Raw genomic sequence first — 22,285 nt, forward strand, 5'->3', positions numbered from 1 at the left:
CACAGTTTGGGTTGTAAAACATGTAAGATAACATAGATAAACATTTGGAAGCATATCTGGCATTCAATAAATAGTAGCTGCTATCTCCCCAATCCGGGCATTTACGTAGCACCAGTTAACTAGGTGCTAATCCACAGAGGCAGTCACTGATGGGCCAGAATCGAATCATTTCTTCCACATAAAAAATTAGCTATTCCTAAGAAATACTTCAATAATTTCTCAAAATTTCTAATATATAAATCTGCATTAGATAAGTTTTCTTAACCCAAATGAATTCAAATATAAAACATATCCATTAGAATAAAGAAGTTTTTCAAAACTGTATATTTTGACTAATTCATGGGTCCTGAAATCAATTTAGTGAATCTCAACTAGCATTTGTTTTTAAACGGAGTGGAATGGAACAGAAGTGAAAATGCCAGCGTGTACACAGCATTTTAGCTATGTGTACATGGGGTCATGATGTAAAATGTATTTCCAAGTGTGTGTTGTGTTCAGAAATTTTTGAAAAATCGTAAAGCAAAATCTCTCTTAGGTAATCAGACCCTCTATAGTATTAAGTGAACACAACTAAAACTTGGTTATCAATAATTTAGAATCAGTCATGTATGTGGTAGGCAGAACAATGGCCTCCAAAGATGTCCAATACTCTCATCCTTGGAATCTGTGTGTATGGTACCCCACTCAGCAAAGAGGCCTTTTAGATGCAATTAAGGTGAGGACCCTGAGATGGGGATTATCCTGTATTATTGGTGTGGGCCTAATCTAATCACATTGGTCCTTAAAGGAAGAGAATGTTTTCTCTGGAGATTTGACTTCAGAAGGATGGTCAGAGAGATGCAACAATGCCAGCTTTGAAGATGAAGGAGACCACCAGCCAAGAATGTGGGTAACCTTTAGAAATGGAGAAAGGAAAGGAAACAGATTCTCTCCCAGAACCTCCACAAAGGAGCTACGACCTGCCAACATCTCGATTTTAGCTCAGACTTCTCATCTGCAGAGGCCTGTGATGGACTTCCAGCCTACAGAACTGTAACAGTAAATCTCTGTTGGTTTAAAACACTAAGTTTCCACTAATCTGTTACAGCAGCAACGGAAAACTAATATAGTATAAATTGTATGAACTTAAACTTCCTCAGAAACTGCCGGTCACAAATGTAGCTCAAAATCAGGGGACAAAAGACAGAAATGAGAAACTAAAATTTTGTAACTCTCCAAGAACAAATAATTAATAGGTTAAATAATGTAGCAAAAACTAGAGGATACGATTCTTACCGTAGGTGTCCATGGAATATCTGAAATGTGGGAAAAACATATTTACATTCTTTAGTTCTTCCATAGTTAGATCCCTGAACTTGTACTGAAAAGAGAAAAAACAAGCATGGAATAAGAATGAAGCTATAAGCAACAGATCAATTACAATTAACATTTACTGAACACTCATTCAGTGCTAGGCCCTGGGCTCAGTTTACAAACATGAATAGTATTTGATCAATCCTTTTAATAATGGCCCTATGAAGTAGGGCTTAGATGAGATGGGGCTTCCCACTGCTCTGCTTTACAGAAGATGAAAATGAAAGCTAGAGAATCGAAATAACTTGCTGAGTTAGATAGCAAGTAATAAAGCCAGAGCTCAAACCCAGGACCTGGATCTTTACCACTAAATCACATGGTCTCCAAATACCTCCTTAAAAATTGGGCAGGATATACGAGCCCTGCCACCCCTGTCCCAGATCCAACTCTCATTCTTGAATACCTCACTCTCTTGAGGCAGCTTGCATAGCCCCTCCAACCCTCCTGGTACTGTATCCTGGGTTTCAAAGGGAGAACAGAGAGCAGGCAAGGTTTGCAGTCAGGCTGCAGGAACCGCCTCCTCATCCAGCCAGGTGCACTCCCAGGAATGCTGCTTTGGTTGCCCTGTGGGCAAAATCACTTCACTTCTTTGAACTTATTTTCTCATTTGCAAAGAGAAATAATACCCACCTCCTAGATGTGTGCTGAAGATCAAATGAAAGAAAACAAAAGCATGTTAAGAGTCTATTACCATTCTGTGAAGTGAAGTTAGAAAACAACTGCATTTATAGTAGCATCAAAGAGAATAAATTACTTAGGAATAAATTCAACGAGATGCTAAACTTAGACTCTAAAAACTACAAAACATTGTTGAAAGAAATTAAAGTAGACCTAAATAAACAGAAAGACATCCCTTTTTGATAGATTAGAAAACTTAATATTGTTAAGATGGCAGTACTCCCCAACAGATTTGACAATCCATAATCTTTATCCAAATCACAGCTAGCCTTTTTTGTTTGTTTGTAAAAATGTACAAACTGATCTTAAAATCCATATGGAAATCCAAAAGCCCCAGAATAGTCAAAATAATGCTGAAAAAGAACAAAAAAGTTGGAGGATTCATACTATAATCCAAAGACAGGCTATAATAAAGAAGACGGTAAGAAGTGTGGAAGAGGATGTGGAGAAATCAGAACCCTCATATACCTATACCACGGCTGGAGATCGAATGCTGCAGCTGCTTTGGAAAGAGTCTGGCAGTTCTTCAAAAGATTAAACACAGGTTGCCGTATGACCCAGCAATTCCACTCTGAGGTATGTACCCAAGAAAAATGAAAACACATCCACACAAACGCTTGTACGCCACTGTTCATAGCAGCATTACTATGAGAGCCAAAAAGTAAAAACAATCCAAATGTCCATCAAATGTTGAATGAATAAATGTGATATATCCATAAAATGGAATATTAAGCCATAAAAATGAATAAAGAACTGATACATACTAAAACATGAATGAACCCTGAAAACATTACGCTAAGTGAAAGAAGCCAGACACAAAAGGCCACATATTATATGATCTGTATATCAAACATCCAGAACAGGTGAATCCATAGAAACGGGAAGTAGATTAGTGGGTGCCTAGGACTGGGGGAGATTGGGAGAAAGCGGGGAATGACTGCTAACAGATCCTGTTTCCTCTCTCTGAGCCTTAAGTTTTTCATCTGCAAAGAGATGCAACTGTACTGCCTACCAACTTCAACAGGTGTGTATGAGGATCTCATGATTAACAGGTAAAGGTGAGATATTAAACAACAGTAAGCACAGGCAGGAAATGATGAACTGACACAAAGCACATCTAAGTTACAGAAAGGCCTCGGAGAAGAGCTGTCTACTATTCACCTTAAAGTCTAGAATGGCGCAGAAAATTAGAGGGAAAGGGGAAGGTCATTTTAAGATGGGAAAGAGTTTGGCAGAAGAAAAAGTCTACGATTATTAACAACTTGAGGGCAGGAATCATCTCTTCATCTTTGTGTCTCCCCACAGGTCTTCGCACAGAGTACGCCCTCAATAAATGCAGGCTGAGAGGATGGGAGTCAGCAAAGCGGCAGATCAAGATGAGTGGAGCGGGTATAGAAAGCAATTATGATCCAGAGGACTGAGCACCAAAACTAAGTTGTCCCCTGGAATATACACTTATTAGGAACAAACACAATTTTCGTTTTGTTTTCTACTTAATATTATAAGCCATCTTCTACATACCCAACATCCTGTGAGAATGGGATATTAATGGCTGCACCGGGACATAGACCAGAACTGATTTAACTGCAAAAGTGCTAGAGAAGTTTGTCAAAGAGGGCAAAAGCACTCTTCCTTAGGGCTTGAAAACCCAAATGTCACTGCCAGTCAAATATGTGGTTTGCCTTTCTGACATGTAAACAAAAAAGACCTATTTTATCTGTCCTGAAAAAAAATTCATGTCATTTTCACTATATATGAAAGACTCTTCGTAATGTAATATTAAGGCGTATAATCCATTACTGCTCCTATACCAACCAAGAAAAGTCTGCATAACATTCTCTAAGGAAACGGGCCTCAGACAATGCCACGTGCTTAAAGGGTGCAGCATGTCACTAAGAAGAAAATTGGCCCATGAGATTCGAAAACTAAAGCAATTACACCCTCATAAAGATTAGTTAAGACTGAAAATCTGGGAAGCTACTAAAATTTTAATTTTATCTGCTATACTACAGTATGTTTATTTAGTAGACCAGTATTTATGAACATCAAGAGTACTCTTTTAGGAGCCAGGCCTGGTGGCCTAGTGGTTAAGTTCAGTGTGCTCCACTTAGAGGCCTGGGCTCGGTTCCTAGGTGCAGACCTGCACTGCTCTGTTAGTGGCCATGCTGTGCTGCTGACCCACATACTAAAAAAAAAAATAAAGGAAGACTGGCACGGAAGTTAGTTCAGAACAAATCTTCCTCAGCAAAAAAAAAAAAAAGAGTACTCCTCTATGACATTGCTCAAATGTAGGACACATTGAGGAATACTCTGTGGTACAATTTCATTAAAAAAATTTTTAGGGGCCAGCCCCATGGCCTGGGGGTTAAGTGTGGTGTGCTCTGCTTCAGCAGCCCAAGTTCGCTTCCTGGCATGGACCTACACCACTTGTCAGCAGCCAGGCCGTGGTGGTGACCCACATACAAAATAGAGTTAGTTCAGGGTGAATCTTCCTCAAGCAAAAAGAGGAAGACTGGCAACAGATGTTAGCTCAGGATGAATCTCCCTCAGCAAAAAAAAATTTTAGCAGGAAGGCATGGCTACTCACGGATTGAGCACACAGTCATTTCACTGTTTCCTCTTTTGTTTTTTTAAAAATGATTATTCAGAGGCTGGCAATGAGACCGAGTGGTTAAGTTTGGGTGCGCCAATTTGGCGGCCCAGGGTTTGCTGGTTTGAATCCTGGACGTGGACCTCCAGACCACTCAAGCCATGCTGTGGCAGCATCACACATAGAAGAACTAGAATGACCTACGACTAGGATATACAATTATGTACTGGGACTTTGGGGAGAAAAAAAAAGAGGAAGATTGGCAACAGATGTTAGCTCAGGGCCAATCTTCCCCACCAAAAAAAAAAAAAAAAACCACATAGATTATTAAAAAGAAATTAAGTGGTGAGACAGAAAACAAAGGCCCCTGCGCTCTACAAGATGATGTGGACACAGAAAGGGAGGTGTACAGGAGCATGAAGAGGTCACCTCCCAATCTCCATGGGGACAGAACTGGAACACCTGGCCTCGGCATGACACATACTTTCAAATTAAAAATAAAATAAAATAAAATAAAAATGATTATTCACACCTTTTGTCCAATTTTCTATTGGTTTTAACACTGATTTGCAGGCATGCTAATTTATATATTCTGGATACCAATTCTTTGTCAGTTATGTTACAAAATTCTTCTCTCAGTTTGTATTTTGCCTCTTCTCTCTCTTCATGGTGTCTTTGGTACACAGAGGTTCCCAACTGGGATGTAGTCAAATTCAGTAGGCTCTTCTTTGAGTATTTTACATCAAGTTCAAAAACGTCTGCATACTCTGAGGCCATAAAGATTCTTCCCTACATTTATCTCTATATGTCTTCAAGTTTGTCTCCTACATCTAAATATTTAATCCACAGGGAATTTGTAAGTTTGGTAAGAGGCAGGGATCCAATTTCATTTTGTTCCCATGTGGATAATCCTTTGTCCCTGCATTCTCCTTTCTGTAGTTACCTGAACCGCCTCTTCCGTTTTATATCGAATTTCCAAACCCGTGATGAAGATTCTAAGCCGTCTGGTCTGTTCCGCTGGTTAATCTGTCCATCCTACACCAATCCCACACCAAACCTTAATTAGCAGTCTTGACATCGGGTAGAGCAAGACCCCACACCTACTCTTCTTCTGTAAGATTATTCTTGACCCTCTGCCCTTCCAAATGAATTTTAGAATCAGTTTGAAAAGATCCCAAAATAACCTGTTAGAATTGTAACTGAAACTGCTTTCATCAATTTGGAGAAGGCTGATATGTTCACACCCATGAAGTTGGGATATTTCTTTAGGTTGTAATATTTATTAAGTTTTATTTATTTTCAATAAGACTTTTCACTTTCTCCATACAGTTGCTTGATTTTAAGGTACTGTTCACTTCACAAATGTTTCAGCACTATTTCTAGACATTAAGTTGTTATATTATTTGCCTGGTGCAAGGGCTAAGGAACTTCAGAAATATTTGCTGGACTGACTTGTTTCTAACCGGTTTCCTTAATTTACACATCCAACAAATGTTTATTAAGCACCTATGTGCCAGACTCTCCTGATGATAAAAAAAAAATTCCTGGCCCACTCGGTGGCATAGTGGTTAAGTTCACCCATGCTTCACTGGCCCTGGGGTTCACTGGTTCGGACCCCAGGCGGACCTACCCACAGCTTATCAAGCCATGTTGCAGCAGGCATCCCACATATATCATAGAGAAAGATGGGCGAGGATGCTACCAATACCACACTAAATCTTAATTACTCAGCAAAAAGAGGCGAATTGGCCATGGATGTTAGCTCAGGGATAATCATCCTCAAAAAAAAAAAAATGTCCTCTACTATTTTACTCCCACCCTTGAGAAAACCATTGTCTCTCTTTTGTCTTTTTCCTTCACTCCAGCTCCACCAAAATGATGAAGGTTTTTTACCACTCTCTTTCTTTTCTCCTCTCCACTTTAACAATTCTTCCCACTAGACAAATACATCATGCTCCTCTCATTAAAAAACTGGATAGAGTGGTTCTTTTAATTTCATGTCCTCTGAAGAGGAGACGAAAGGTATAACTCTAAGCATGATGATACTCCTCTTCCTACAAGATCTACACCTGTCCCAGCAGATAAAATCTTTCAAATCAAATCTATAAACAACTTCAATCACGAGGCTTCAAAACCTCGCACAGGTTTGCCAACTGCCCCAACGAAGAAAGACACAGGCAAAACCAACCAACATGGCGTAACTGGATGGTTTTCGCATGGGGAACCCCCAAGAACCACTTAACTAGGAAACTGGTGAAAAACAGGGTTGCCTCGGTCTATACAGTGGTGGGGAAACAGAGCGCTGGGAATAACAGGTGCTCGTCATGCCCTAGACAGGTTAGGTCAGACTTCTGGGTCAGCCCTCCCACTCAACACTTCAACATTAAGCGATCTCTTCTGGGACTTCAAGACCTGCCTTCACCCCTAAACCTACTCGGGTCTTTCATGCACTGCACAGTTATTTAGCACCTCGGTTGTTGTCGGGCGCAGCGCTAAGGGAAGGAAAGACAACAGCACCGTCCCCGCCGTCAGAGTTCACCGCATGAGTAAGGTCTGTAAATCAATAATTACTCCACAGTGTGATAACCAATATTTCTGAAAGCAAGCCGAGAGACGGAGGGAGTGACATCTGAGTTGAGTCCTACAAAAGATGAGCGTTGCTAGTCAAGGAAACAAGGGGCAGGCCATTTCAGCAGCGACAAAGGCGTGGTTAAGGGGACAGGCGAGCCGTTTGAGACCAAGAGAAGCTGGTGGCGTGAGAAGGTCTCACCCGGGTGGAGGTCGGGGGGCCTCGGCGCTGCGGGCGCAGCCAGAACCCCGGCCTCGGTGGGGAGGGGCCCGCGGCCGCTCCCCGCGCCGGCTCCAGGCCAGCCCGCCTCGGCTCCGAGCCCCAGGACGAGCCGGGGACGCGCCTGGAGGAGCCCCCGGCCAGGGATGGAGACGCCCCGCAGACCCCGGGGCCCAGACCCGGCCCGGCGGGCGGCCCGCACCTTGCCAAGCAGCCGCCTCAGACCCTCGCAGTCGAACTCCATCTCCAGGTCCCCGCCAGGCGCGGCGCACCCAGTCCTCCGACCTTCTTCCGCGCCCGTCGCCGGACGGAGGCCGCCGAGGACCAAACCTTCCCGAGCGGCCCAAGGCCCCGCCCCTGCCCTGACTGGAACGTCAACCCGCGGTCAACGCCCCCGGCTCCGCGGCGGCTCCGCCTGGGCTGCGACCGCCCCTCCCGCGGGAGCGCCGAGCGCCGTCGGAAACGCGCCAGCGCCGAGGGACCCGTGACCCAGCTTGCGTGAAGGAAACTTGGGGACATCAGTGAAGACTAGGAAGGACCCGAGGAGAAGCGGTAAAGGAGGTGGAAGCAAGTCGCGCTGTTCTGGAAGAGAGTTTCTAGAAGGACGTGTTGAATTCAGCAGAGTATCGTGAAAGATCAAGACTGAAAATTGTAGCTGAATTTAGGAAGGAAGAGGTAATGCAACTTCAAAAGCAAAATTTCAGGGAGCCAGAAAGGGAAAGCGGAGTCAGGAGGAGCCTGGTCAGAGATCTGGAAGATAAGACAGCTCTGTGAAGGTGGTGCAGCATGCATGGGGCAGGGCTTGCCCCTTTTTTTTTTTTAAGGGGGGGAGGGGCGTCATAACCATGTTGGAGAAAAAAGCCAGAAAAAGAGTTTGAAAACAAGAGAGGAGGTGGGTTGGTGGATAAGGTCATCTTGAGAAGGAAAGTGAAGAGATGCAATTTGCTGACTTTGTTTGGTCTCCTTGACTTGTGACTTACCTGCATTGTATCTGGCTTGAGCCAGTGGGCCTAAAAAGCCGCAGGAGCTGGATATTGTAACCATCAAGAGGTTGGGGCAGAAGGGTGATTGTCTTTATAGGACAGGGCAGGCATGCATGACTCAATTTGGAGAAGAAAATGAAAGGCTAGAAGGAGCATTTATTCATTCAACAAACTTTTGTTGAGCATTGACTATTTGCTAATTTTCTAGGTCTGAGGATATAGCAGTGAACAAAATAGAAAAAAAATCAACTGTCCTAAGGCTATCATTCTTTTTTTTTCTTTTTAAAGATTGGCCCTGAGCTAACATCTGTTGCCAATCTTTTTTTCTCTTCTTCTCCCCAAAGCCCCCCAGTACACAGTTGTATATTCTAGTTGTAGGTCCTTCTGGTTGTGCTCTGTGGGACACTGCCTCCACATGGCTTGATGAGCCGTGCTAGGTCTGTGCTCAGGATCCAAACGGGCCAAACCCTGGACCGCTGAAGTGGAGCGCATGAACTTAACCACTCGGCCACGCGGCTGGCCCCGTGTCATTCTTTTATTAGTAGGAGGAGAGCAAAACAATAAATGTAATAAATAAGTAAATCAGACCGCATGTTAGAAGGTGATTAAATATTGTGGGGGATAAATTTTTAAAAGGCAGGATAAGAAGATCAGGGTAGGTCTCCTTGGAAGGTGAGAGAGTAAGTGTTCCATTTTGGAAGGCATTCAAAGCAAAGTCCTAAGCTAGGCGTGTGCTAGGGGAAGCTCGAAACAGCAAAGACGCCAGTGTGGCTGGAGTAGAATGCAGAGATGAAGAAGCAGAAGTAGGCTAAGTCAGAGAAGAAAGGCGGGACCGCGGATGCTTTGGGACAGTGGTTCCACCAGTGCAGGCCCCAGATTTACAGCCTCAGCATCACCGGACACTTGTTAGAAATACAGATTCTAAGACCCCACCCGAGACTTAAGAATCAGAAACTCTAGGGGTGGGGTTGAACAATCTGTTTAAACAAACCTGGGTGATTCTAATGTGTGATAAAGCGTGGGAACCACCGCAAGAGCTTTGTAGACACCCGGAGACCATCAGGAACACGCGCACGCTTTAACAAGTTCAGTTGATTACTCCTGCAGTGAGGGAGCAGATGCTGTGGAGAACCTCGGGACAGCTCAGTAAGTGTGTTAGAAAGGTCCTGCTAATAGGTTTAGGTTTCGAGCTTTGGGTGACTTGGAGGAGGGTTTAAGGAAGCGAAGCTTCTCTTTGGATTGAGTGCCATCAGAAATCAGGGACAATTCTATGATTGGTGTCAACCTACAAAAATAGGATCCAGTTTAAGAGGAAAAATGCTTAGTTGAGGTCAAAGAATTGCAATTCGGGGAGCACAGAGTGAGGTAGAAGCCCAAAGAGTGTCCCGCTAGGGAGTAAGTCAGGGGCTTTTAAAGGCAGAGAAGGGAGGTTGTGTCACAAAGGATTTTGATTGGAGTTGGAGGCAGAGAGCTAGGCTTGGCTAAACATTGATTGACTACTGATTCTATCTTCAGAAAGTCCACAATCCTCAGTCTTTGTGATCAGGGTGTCCTTTCTCCTGCTGACTTCTCGAACGGTTGCTTGTAAAACAATTGCCATTTTGCCCAGTCCGATGTTCAGGAGAGCAAGGCAGTTTCTCTAGAAAGGCGGCTCCGACTCCATTTTAAAATGGCTCCACTGTAGTTAGTTTTGACATTGGGTATCTCAATAAATATTACCAATAAGATGGACGAACTAGAATGAGGATAAAGCTGTCATTGATAAAGCAGCAGTCACTCATATTAATAGAAAGATGAGGATGTTTGGTATTTCGTGGGTTGCATAGTGACCTTCTTTTTGTCTCTGCTTGGACAAAACTATGATGTGGCCTTGTCTCATTTCGTCATGGTCTGAGTGAGGCTGTCTGATGTTGGTGTTCTGTAAGGTTGTTATATCCAACAGGAGAAGAACACAGCCTAGCCTTGAGTGCCCGGTCAGCTTCTAACAACACTGAGACTTTGGTGGGTCAGACCAGTTCCCTGATGTCAGGGGCTGCTTTTTTCTTTCTTAGGCTTTTACTCTGAAAGAGGCAGCCACTGGAAGGTTTTGAAGAGAGGAGTGATGTGATCTGACTGAGTTTTAAAAAACTAAGCCTGACTGCCGTGTTGTGAAGAGACTGTAATGTGGAGCAGGCGTGGAAGCCAGGAGACAAGGCAGGAGGTGAGAAGACTGAAGGAGAAGAGGCCTTTTGGGAGCACTTCAGCCAGATCTGACAAACCTGAGAAACAGCAGAACTTCCTGGGGCAAGAAGATCTAACATATCCTGTTAGAAATCCATTAGTCAAGGAAAAGATACCAAGTTAGAAGTGAGGCCTGAGCAAGCTTTTTCAGTCTTTTATGGAAGAGGCCTTCCGTCCAAACCACCAGGTCTCTCCTGGTTTAGTCACTATGAGTGAATTATAGGCACTGTGAGCACTTTATGCCTGCTCTGTGTGTGTGTGTGTGTGTGTGTGTGTGTGTGTGTGTGTGTGTAGCTTTCATTTCCTGTGTGGAGAGAAATGCATTGCTAAGAATTTTATGTGCTTTATCACGGTTAATCTTCACAAAACTCTGTGACCTAGATAGAATTAGTACCTCAATTCTACTGATGAGGAAACTGAGGTTTAGTGTGGTATTACCTGTTTCCTTGTTTCTGAGATCCTGTTGAATAAGTGATGCATTACAACATTTAGGGGGAGAAAAGATTACAAAATTAAATATACATACCAATGTTAACATTTATACCTATGTGAAAAGCACTTAAATGTGAAAAAGTGTGCGCCTTAAAATAGAGGATATATGGGATGATTGGCTCCATCTTACAGATAGGGAAACCAAGACTCAGACAGGTAAAATTATTGCAGAAGGTGATGTCAGAGGCCAGGTTCCTAATTTGTGCATTATGCCGCCTCTCACTGCGTGTGAAATTGTGATGAAATTTTGTGATGAATAGTCTCTAGGAAGCTGGAATTCTGTGCCTATTGGTACTTAGTCATAAGAGGCAGACTGTGTAGTACCAACATGGGCTGACGGCCGGTATGATCGCCCTCATCTCCTGAAACTGGCGCTATCCGATCCTGTCATCTAACCAGGCTGAAACATTCCCTCTTCGCCAGGCACACTGCGTCTTCCTGGCTTCATGCCTTAGTGCCTGCCTGGGATATTATATTGTACCGGGGTACCTGCCTACCTCCATCTCCACCCCTTTCTACCCCAAAGACTGTGAGGCCCTGGCAGATAGCGGTCAAGTCTCATTCATTTCTATATTCCCAGTGCCTAGCATGCTTGAATTTATGCACGACTCTGTTCTTCTAATATTTGGTAAACCAGATAGAAAGAGGCCTTCAATAGAAAGTTTGCTAAACGAATGCAAGCGTAAGGTGACCAAAGCCATAGTGGGAAGATGATATAGTGTACTAGTTCTCAGCCTTATTTGAGTTTCAGATTTTAAAAAAAAATCTGTTGAAAGATATTGACCTGTTCCAGAAAAATGTACATGCCAATATATACAGTCTATTTTGTGTCCGATTTCAGGAATGTTCATAGATCCACTGAAGCCCATCCCTGGACCATAGTTGAAAAAAGTGAAATGTAGTTGGTGGGAGCATAATTTGCTATAACCTTTGGCTAGAGTAATCTGACACACCTTTGAACTCCGTAACCCCACTTTTGGAAATTTGTCTTACAGACATAAAGTACCCAGGATATGTGTACAAAGGTGTTAATTACATTAAAAGGGAAAAAAAAGTCCCCAAACTAAGAAATGAGAAAGAGTATATTCTGACTCTTTGTTTGCAGCTTGAGAAAAGTCATGAGACTGGCTTGTTTAAGATTAGAATTTTTTTCTTGGTGCTCTGCTTTTGGTCTCTGTTTACACTCTTTGTTTTCGTAGTTATTGGTCTTATCAGACATATCGTTGGTATTCTAAATATCAGACAGATATATCCTTCTCATTTACTTCTTTTTTCCCCCATTTTTTTATTGTGGTGAAATACACATAGCATGCAATTTACCATCTTAGCCATTTTTCAGCAGTGTGCAGTTCGGTGGCATTAAATACATTCATATTGTTGGACAACCATCACTACCATCCATCTCCGTAACTCTTTTCATCTTGTAAAAGTGAAACTCTGTACCCATTAAACAAAAACTGCCTATTCTCCCCTCTCTCCTGCCCCTGGCAACCACTGTTCTACTTTCCGTCTCTATGATTTGACTACTCTCAGTACCTCATCAATGGACTAGAATAGAGAGCCCAGAAGTAAACCCTCAAATATATGATCAAATGATTTTTTTTTTTTAATTTCTGCCTTTTTTTTTTTTTTAAGATTTTATTTTATTTTTTCTCCCCAAAGCCCCCCAGTACACAGTTGTATATTCTTCGTTGTGGGTCCTTGTAGTTGTGGCATGTGGGACGCTGCCTCAGCGTGGTTTGATGAGCAGTGCCATGTCCGCGCCCAGGATTCGAACTGACGAAACACTGGGCCGCCTGCAGCGGAGCGCGTGAACCTAACCACTCGGCCACGGGGCCAGCCCCATGATCAAATGATTTTTGACAAGAGTGCCAAGACCATTCAATGGGGAAAGGATAGTCTTTTCAACAAATGGTGCTGGGAAAGCTGGATATTCACGTGCAAGAATGAAGTTGGACCCTTACCTAACACCATATACAAAATTTAACTCAAAATGGATCAAAGGCCTTAGTGTAAGATATAAAACTCTTAGAAGAAAGCATAGGAAAAAAGCTTCACAACATCGGATTTGGCAGTGATTTCTTGGACATGACATCAAAGGCATAGGCAGCAAAAGAAAAAATAGACAAATTGGACCTCATGAAAATTTTAAAATTTTATGCATCAAAAGACAGTATCATTTACTTCTTAGATGTATGGAGCTTGTGTTCTTGTTCACTGACAGCATATGCTGCATCTCAGACCATCCTTCCACAAACATCCTTTCTTTTTATGGCCATGTTTTTATGACCTTGTAAAATAAACTACCATCTTTTCTTCCTTAAACTAATTCTTTTTTATAAGGATTTCATATAGCCTCTCCATTTTTTTTTTAAAGATTTTATTTTTCCTTTCTCTCCCCAAAACCCCCCAGTACATAGTTGTATATTTTTAGTTGTGAGTCCTTCTAATTGTGGCATGTGGGATGCCACCTCAGCATGGCCTGATGAGCGATGCCATGTCCGCGCCCAGGATCCAAGCCTACGAAACCCTGGGCCACCGAAGCGGAGCGCGCAAACTTAACCTCTCGGCCACGGTGCTGGCCCCAGCCTCTCCATTTTTATCCACTGTCTTAACTGTCATACCCTTTTATCCTCTTGCTGCTTCTCTGGTTAACAAATTGGCAGTGCTCAAGAGAAATTTATCTAAGAAATTTTGTTTTCAACAATCACAGCATTATTTATCATGGGAAAAAAATGGGAAAAAATCTGAATGAACATTGTGCCAGTTATTAATGTAGTGCCTTTCAGCTCCAAATCCACCGTTCATTGCTTGCTCTGCTGTAATGGAGCTGGACTTTGTAAGCATTTCTCCCTTGCTGGTGGGCACAATATTAAGTTTTGTCAATAGAGGACCTTGAGGGGATACTGCAGAGAAGGGACTTCTCTTCCTAGTTCCAGTGTGCTTTTCTTCTTCTTGGTCCTGCTGTGCGGCTGACAGTGGCACATGTGGGGCTATCGAGTGGTGTGCACCCCTCTTGAGTTCCAGTGGCCCCTCTGTGGACTGCTTCCCGTTGAGTTTCAATCTCCACTCCTGCCACTGAAACAGGTTGCCAGTGAGTTCTACCAGCACACACAGGGTGGCTTCCCAGGATGTTCTCCTGGCTTACCCCCAGAGGGTGGGTTCTCAGTGAGGATCAGTAAACTTCACAGAACCCCCTTTGGAGACTTCCTGGCAAATTCCACCAGCGCCTCAGAGGGTGGTTCCCTCCTCATCAGGTCTGGCCTGCGGCAGCTCATTGGATTTCTCTACCATCCAGTTGGTCATGGCCACTACTTCTCTAGCAAGTTTTGGATCTCAGGCCCGAGGGAGGGGCCTCTTCCAAGTTTGTTCTTTCCTTGGGTGCTTTGCCTCAGCCCTAGAGTTGGTGCCTGCTCCCTATATGTGCTTTTCCTGTAATCTGTAGAGCTTTCTACCACTTGCGTAGTTAATCTCTTGTATCTAGTTAGTAATTCTCTTTATTAAACTGTCTCTGTTCAGATTACTGTGTGGTTTCTTTCTCCTGACTAGATCTTGACTGATATATCCTTCATTAGGAGAAAGATGAAATAAACCTAGAGTATTATGCAGGAATTAAAAAAGAATAAATTAGACTTCTGCTTCTGCCTATGAAGGATCATTTGCTACAGGAGTTGCCTTCTCTCCATAAACAAATAGAAAATTTTGCAAAATTTATGAAATAATTGTTTTCAGATCTTGTACAAGAGGCAGCACAAGATGGTGAAACTTTGAAAGGGAACAAAGGCGATGAGCCTTACAATTGCCCCAGCCTACTGCCTGGGGAAGTTTTCAGAGTGCAGCACAGAAGAGGGTTAATCAAATGACTACTAGTCTGGAGAACAGAGGAGGCCAGAGTGCCAGGAGTTTGCAGGATGGAGTCCTGAGAAGAGGGCGTTCCACAGAGCAAGAACTCGAGATCTCCCTGGGGGCCTTTGTACAGAGTCTCTGACTCAGTTCTGTCTGTGAAATTAAAACTCCATGAGCTGGGATAAGAACCGCCCAGAAACAGTGGGCCTGACACTTCTTGGAGCTCCCCAAATGGCTGGGAGTTGCGGAAAATTCCACAGATTGGAAAGACCTAATACAATAGGCCTCAGAGAGAGTGCTCAGAAGGATCCTGTCTCTGTCGTGGGAGTAATTGTCCCTCCAGTGAAGACTGCTCTTGGCCCACCCTAACAGAGCTTAAAGCAAGCCTCAGAGGAGTCTAACTGATCCCACGTAGTTTAACATAGTTTAGTTTTCCAGAAGAAAATCCTACAGCAAAATCTGGCACTCAACACTGTAAAACTCATCATGTCGAATATCCAGCCAGAAGTTACCAGGCATTCAAAGAAGCGGGAAGGTATCACCCACAACAGAAAATCAACCAAGGAAACAGCCCCATAAATGACAGAGATGATAGGGTTGCAGACAGTCCTTAAAGTGTTTATTATCAGTCTCATAAATATGCTCAAGGATGGGAAGGAAAGCTTGAACATGATGTGGAGAAAAATGAAAGATAAAATGAGAAAGACAGATATTGAACTTCCAGAGATGAAAAATACAACATCAAATGAAAAAGACACCGGGATTAACAGAAGGTTAGACACTATGGGGGAAGGATGAGTTAACTTGAAAAAGACAGCAGTGGAAACTACCCAAAATGAAACACAAGGAAAAACAAAGACTGAAAAAATGAACAGAACACTAGCAAGCTGTGGGACACGTCACTGGTCTAGTACATGTAATGGAGATGGGAGGAGGGGAAAGGAGCACAGAAAAAATATTTGAAGAAATAATAGCCAAACATTTTTCTAATTTAATGAAAGCCATGAACCAACAGATCCAAGAAGCTCATCGAACCCCAGGTAGAAGAAACACGCAGAAAATTACACAAAGCCACATCAAAGTAAAATTGCGGAAAACAAGTGAGAAAGAGAAAAATTTTTAAACAAGCACTTACCATATGATCCAGCAATCCCCATTCTGGGTGTTCACCCTAGAGAAATTCAAACTTGTGTTCACACAAAAAGCTGTACACAAATATTTATAACATCTCTTCATAATAGCCCCAAACTGGAAACACACCCAAGTGTTCTTTGACAGGTAAATTGGTAAACTGGTCTGTCCATACAATGGAATACTATTCAATAAAACAGAACAAACTTCTAGATGACATAGGTGAAGCTCAAACGCGTTATGCTAAGTGAAAGAAGCTTATGACTCCATTTATATGAAGTTCTAGAAAACGCAAAAGCAGATCAGTGGTTTTCAAGGGGAGGCGATTGATTGCAAAGGGACAGACACGGGGGACTTTTCTTTGAGATGATCAAAATTTTTTCTATCCTGATTGTGGTGGTAGTTACAAGATCAACTCATTTTTCAAAATTCATCAACTCTACACTAAAAATGAGTGAATTTTATCATATGTAATTTATACCTCAATAAAGCTTATTGTTAAAAACAGAAGAATGTGTTTAGATTTTTTATCAGTTGACCCAGTAGGATGTCCATGATGTATTGTTACAGGAGAAAAGCAGCTTGCATAGTAGCAGAGGTAGTATGATTGCCTGTAATAAAACAACACTGGGGAAAACCCTCTGTACCCCTCTGTGTGTGTACTGACGTTTGCAAGCTCATGGAGAGGTCTCTGGCAGAGGATACACACCAGCTTGGTAGCATTGGTTACATCGTGGGGATGGGAATTGAGGCGAGAAGGAGGAGGAGACTCTTAGGTTTTTCTGTGTACATCTTTGGATGGTTTCATGTTTTACAATGAGCATGTATTATTTTTATAATTTAAAAAATAAAGGGGATATCAAAATAATAAATAGGGAGATGTGTATTTAGAAAGAACTCTGGTGGAGGGAGGGGTCCACTGTCTTAGGGCAGGGAGGTCAAAGGGATTGAGATGAGGTCATTAAACTGGACAAAAAGGAGACCTCTGGTGACTTCTGAGAGCGTCTCAATAATGGGGTGGGGGCCAGAAGTCAGAATGTGATGCATGGAAGAAAGGTGTAGATTGGGAAGGAAGACTCTGAGTGTGGACCTCTTGTTTAGGAAGTTTGGTCATAAAAGGAAATGAAGAAACAGGACAGTTAGGAAGGGAGCCACAGCATCACTTGGAGGTTTTTGTGAGGAGAGGACAAGGATACTTGTGGCTTCTTGAAGGCCAAGAAAAGAGAAGCAGTGGAGAGGAGCTGACCAAAGGTGTTGAAGAATGGTATAAGATAGTGGTGAGAAAGCCCTTGAGATGGGAGGGGAGGGGTTGCAGGGACGCAAATAAGGAGATGTCTCCTTTCTCTAGGATTCAGTTGGTTTAATTCACAGCTATCATAGACCCAGCAACACACCTCTCGCAATCCCTGTCTCTAGTCTAACGGCTTCCTAACAGGCAGCTTGGCCCTGAGTCCTGGCCCTGACCCGCAGCATCAGCTGTGAGACCTAGTGCAGGTCACTTAGGCTCTCTAAGCCTCAGTTTCCTCGTTAGTAAAATGGGTTTGATAATCGTACCTACCTCATATTGTCACTGTGAGATAATGCATACAAAGAGCTTAGTTTGCTGCTCAGCTACTGGTCTCAGGGCAGTATCTCTGACATATCGTCATTCTGGGCCATGTGACCAGTGACGTCACAATGCCCCACTAGATTCCAACTGTTCCACTAGGGAGTTTCGGATCCTTTGGAGCGAAGGACTGGAAGTGACATGCGAGACCTACCAACGGAGGGTTTCATGAGTACTCCTTCGCCGAGATCTTGGTGAATAGTGTTTCACTGTGCAATTGTGTCTTAGAAATTGTTTTGCTTGTTGTCATGATTGTGCTTGGCTGGATGCTTTTTGTTGGACTTGCATGTTACATGGGCACATTTCCGGAGTTCTTGGTAAGTAATGACCCTGCCTGTAAGTCCCTGGTAGTCAGTCCTGGCTCTGACTAACCCTCCCACCTGGGGTTTCTGACCGAATGGGAAAAATAGTTGAGGTCTCACCATTAATTAGAGGTTAGGATGCGATGGGAACAAACTTAGTTTCCCAGGCTACTTCCCATCCCACTGGGACATCTTTAAGTCTCCTCTCTCCCTCTCTGCACCCTTGGGTACATAAAATCACTTGTTTCAAAGCATTTGAATTTATAAGGAGTCTGCTGGAGACAGTGCCTGACTTGTGGATTTCAGGCCAGGTGGTTTGGTGGTTGCTGGTAGGAAAGGGAATAGGGGCGTTGGTGGGACGTTTGAGCAGCCCACCCAGTCCCATACAGAGGCAGTTACCTATCAGGCCAATGAGTGGAGCCCCCTCTGCCTTTACATGTCTTTCTGACTCAGCCGCCAACTCTGAAGTGGAAAGAGAGGTGGCCTGTTCAGGAGAGCAAGGCACGACTGAGGAGCCGGGCTGTGGATGAAGATCTGCAACTGTGAGTGGGTGGTCAGGTCTGTTGGGCCTTCCTTTCCAGAGAATTTGGTAGCCCCCTGAAATCTCAGTGGAGAGCTTATATTCCTCTGGAAAATGTAATAAACTGTGGAAGGGGAAATGATTTAGGTTATATGGTGGGGAAAGAGAATTTGGGGAGCATTGCTGAGGACAACAGTTCAAAGATTTGTTAATAACCACACCTCATAGGTATCCTTTTTTTGACTATTGGCATCTATTAACTTATTTTCTCCTCGCAAACTGGAATAAATTTGACCAGCATTTTTAACGCCCCTTTGGCAGATCCTGAAATTGGAGTTAACATGAATCTGAGTTCAGGTCCTAACTTTGCAACTTACTAGCTATGTGACCTTGGGAAAGTTTCATCTCCCTGAACCCCAGTTTCTTCATCTGTATAATGGAGATGTCTCAATATCTTACTATTTTTGTGAGGGTTACATTTGAGAATTCATGTAAAGCATTTAATGCAAAGTTTGACAATTAGCATTTCGTGAACCTTAACTTGACAACTAAGCTAAAGGTATACCAACTCGTTTGTGAAGCCGGGAAGCAAGCATAGACCTCTGGACTTGTTAGGCTCTCACACTTGTCTCACTAGACCAGCCTGCCGATGGGAACCATTAATAGCGGTATCCTTTTAGCAAACCATCTCCTGGGTGTCTCACGTCCCACCCCATTTCATTCAGACGTGTTTCTTCAAAGATGTTCCCATTGTTAAAGAAACTTTACTCTGAGAGTTTTAGTCGTACACTGGTTACAGGAGCAGGTTTCCTGGAAACAACTTGAAGGCAGGGCTATCAAGACTCAGCCCCAGATATACTAAGAACAAGGCATGATGGCTGTTCTTTTTCTCCATCTGCTCCCCAATTTTAATGAGAGTATTGGCCTAACACAGTCAGACGTCTCTGTGGGAAGGTGGATGGATGGAGACGCTGGGGACTTGTTTAGCTGAGCCACTGCCACACTGATCCTGCCCAGACCACTGAAACTACTCTGTGCCTCAGTTTCTCCAGCAGTGAAATGAGCATAACTGCCCATCTTCCTTCTCTTTCCTTCCCAGGGAAGTTGTGAGGAAGCTTACCCTGCCCAATAAGGGTTTAGCTGTGCCATTTCACAAAATACAAGATTTTTCTTCTTTGCATATCCTAACAATAGTATGTAAAGTAATTGCTCATAGCATACCTAGCCAATTAATCCTCCCAATTAATCCAGGATGTTTTTTGTTTTGGTTTGGTTTGTTTTTTGCATATCAATGTTTTTTGCAACTGATTGCACAAAGCCAATGGTGAAAATTTTGGCAGATGTGAATTAATAAAGATATGGTGGCAACTAGATCCTAACCACATAGAGTCACAAGAGAACAGGGCCCTTCCGATAAGGGTTCTTTAGCCCCAGCACCCCTGGCATCCTGGTCACCTGTGCCGTAGCTCCTCACTCTGACTGGTCTCCAAGGTCACAGGAGCTGATGTCACAATTGCTGTCTGAGCTCTGCCCCCTAAAATTGCCATGGCAAGCCATTTCAGCTCAGACTGGACCACGAAGCCCCTCAGCCAGGAGCTGTCATGCTGGTCCCCCCACCATCTGGTCTTGAATGAAGACAGCCCAGTTCCCAGGACTTGGGGAATAGAACATCATACCTTTCCAAACCACCCATTTTCCCCTGTACCCAACACCAGCTGAGCAAGAAGCCCAACAATGATTGTTGTCTTATGGATGCTTCTCATTGCAGGAACAATGTGGAAGGGATTTAAGTATCCCCCAGGAGGGGTAAGTGTGCCTTTAACTTTGTTCTCTATTCCTACTGTGAAATGTATTCCTCCAGATAGATGAACTAAGCATCAAAATCCAACTCTAGTAACTCTAGAAACAAATATTCTTTTCTTTATTAAAAAAGTCATTGTAGTTTCCCTACTTCTATCATTATTCACTATCTACTTAGAGTTAGGAGAGTTCCCTCTGTCTTTCATGTGATCTTTTATCCATATTTTCCTAAGAGTCTTTGCTCTTTTTTAAGTTCTTCAGTTTCTTTCAGATAAACTGGAGGTATAGAGGTAAAGATATCTCAGGCCCAGAGTCAAAGCTGTCTGACATGGGTGACCTAGTCTTGTGCTCGTGGGACATTTTGTATGCTCAGCTTTCAATACTATTTCCTAAATCAGCCCGCACCACCAACCCTCACTGACTCTCCCTCATCAAGTAAACACTGGTCTGTGAAACGGGCCTGGTGGGAGATGTCTCTTTCCTTTCTGCTCCTGTTAGACTTTGGATATTTGTCCTTTCTCTGCCTCTTGTCAGCTCCCACACTGCTGAGCCCCTCTGGCAACTGGGATCGGAGGCATTAGGTGAGATGGAATTGGACACAGCTGCCCCTGCCTGCTCTTGGCAAGGAGGGCAGTTACCTCATCCCCACACCCTAGCGAACACCTGACATACTTTTTCCCCCCTAGACTCCAGTGGAAATAAGCAAAGATGATCCTGGGGAAGTGATGCAGCTCTGAAGCTCACCTGACCAGCTGTACAGTGCCTGTTATTGGCTTCACATAAAGTAATTGCACATTATTTTGTCACATTTTATGTAAAAAGTTACTGCACTTTTTAAGATGAATGAAGACATGGTATTCTCTTAGCTCAAGATAGGGAGCTGGTGGGTGGGGAGGTGGTCAGGGCGGGTGGGAGTGATCGGGTCCCCTGTTTTACTCTCTAAGACTGGCATCAAGACTAAGATACCTAGTTCAATTTGTCCCCTATCCTGTATTCTGAAGGATAGAAATTCTCTAGAGCTCTTTAGACTGATTTCCCAAGTAATGCCTTTCTCCTGGATCCAGGGGTGAAAAAATATTACAGAAAGGGATAGAGATCGCAGCAACTTTAAGCCTATTCTTTGGGGATATTTCTCTGTGGCCTTTTCTTAGCTATTATGAAAAACCCAAAGCTTGCACTGTGTGAAGAAAGGACTTCATTTTAATATTGGGTGCTAAATACTAAATTATACATTACTTTCATCCTTACAATAATCCTCTGAGCTGTGCGCTAGCCTCATTTTACAAAATGTCAAGAATGAAGTTGAGGAGCTTAAGAATCTTACCACCAGACACAGCTCTGGGTTGCAGAGTCAAGATTAAGATCCGGGTCTTCTCCTTGGCATGCTTTTACGTGCCAAGGAAAAGAGCCAAACGAGAGACTGGGATATCCAAGATCTTGGCTGCCTCTTGCCTCAAACGTCTCCCTCACCTGAATAGCTAAGAAGATGCCAGATGAGTCTTGTAGCAGTGACTGCTGCTGACACAGGCAGCATGTGGAGAACCAGAAGCTAACTGCTCAGCTTCAATGTGATGCAGTTCGAGTGTGTGAGACCAAGGATGCGAACCTAAGTATAAGACCCAAGCAATTAATCTGGCTGTGTGAGCCCTAGGATATTCCTAATAAACCCTCTAAAGGTGGTTTGGAACTTTCTGACCCGGGGTCGGGGTGGGGGGGATGGACCTAACAGGAGCCAAGACCTTTAAAATAAACAGTATGGAACTGTTCCCATTCTGTAGCTGCTTGGGGATGACTGATAATTCTGTTGTTCAGAAGTGCACCCTTCCAGCCAAGTAGCTCTTTTGGTTATGTAGACAGCATTTGTTGATGACTATTTGGTACATGTTTGCTAAGCTATTTGTAAGTGGCTCCATGCAGTAAATGGATTACCCTTATTTATTTTTTTTATTTTTATTTTTTTTTTAAAGATTTTATTT

At 43.3% G+C, this 22,285-nt stretch overlaps 2 protein-coding genes across 14 annotated transcripts in view; one reads left to right on the plus strand and one right to left on the minus strand.

Annotated features, from left to right (window-relative positions):
• UEVLD (UEV and lactate/malate dehyrogenase domains) overlaps nucleotides 1–7,786 on the minus strand; it is a 47,921-nt gene extending 40,135 nt beyond the window's left edge. For 4 of the 7 annotated variants that reach the window (XR_006516751.2, XR_011495936.1, XR_011495935.1 and 1 more), the window contains exons 1-2: nucleotides 7,612–7,768; nucleotides 1,276–1,360 (exon numbers count right to left, since the gene is read on the minus strand). Coding sequence is in view for 2 of the 7 variants with exons in the window: in XM_070491324.1 (XP_070347425.1) it covers nucleotides 1,276–1,360; nucleotides 7,612–7,653 (127 nt within the window). In the remaining 5 variants the exon portion in view is untranslated. Of the gene's footprint in view, nucleotides 1–1,275; nucleotides 1,361–7,611 lie in introns of all 7 variants that reach the window. The other 3 variants (XM_044753108.2, XM_070491326.1, XM_070491325.1) reach the window with 3 other exon arrangements.
• A 71-nt stretch (nucleotides 7,787–7,857) lies between these two features.
• MISFA (mitochondrial sheath formation associated) lies at nucleotides 7,858–21,987 on the plus strand. 7 transcript variants are annotated; one of them, XR_011495940.1, is made up of 5 exons: nucleotides 7,945–8,084; nucleotides 17,790–17,881; nucleotides 18,443–18,531; nucleotides 20,278–20,315; nucleotides 20,996–21,005. XR_011495940.1 is itself a non-coding variant. In XM_044753118.2 (4 exons), exons 1-3 carry the CDS (start codon nucleotides 17,936–17,938, stop codon nucleotides 20,297–20,299), a joined length of 180 nt encoding a protein of 59 aa, XP_044609053.1. In that variant the 3' UTR covers nucleotides 20,300–20,315; nucleotides 20,996–21,987. The 7 variants fall into 7 exon arrangements, 1 of the variants encoding a protein (XP_044609053.1); XR_011495938.1 differs by lacking the exon at nucleotides 18,443–18,531 and having other exon boundaries at nucleotides 20,996–21,097; XR_011495941.1 differs by lacking the exon at nucleotides 20,996–21,005 and having other exon boundaries at nucleotides 18,443–18,547; nucleotides 20,278–20,296.
• Nucleotides 21,988–22,285: the final 298 nt, after the last annotated feature.

This window comes from Equus asinus, chromosome 20 (assembly GCF_041296235.1).
Source record: "Equus asinus isolate D_3611 breed Donkey chromosome 20, EquAss-T2T_v2, whole genome shotgun sequence".
In the NCBI taxonomy this organism is placed as follows: Eukaryota; Metazoa; Chordata; class Mammalia; order Perissodactyla; family Equidae; genus Equus; species Equus asinus.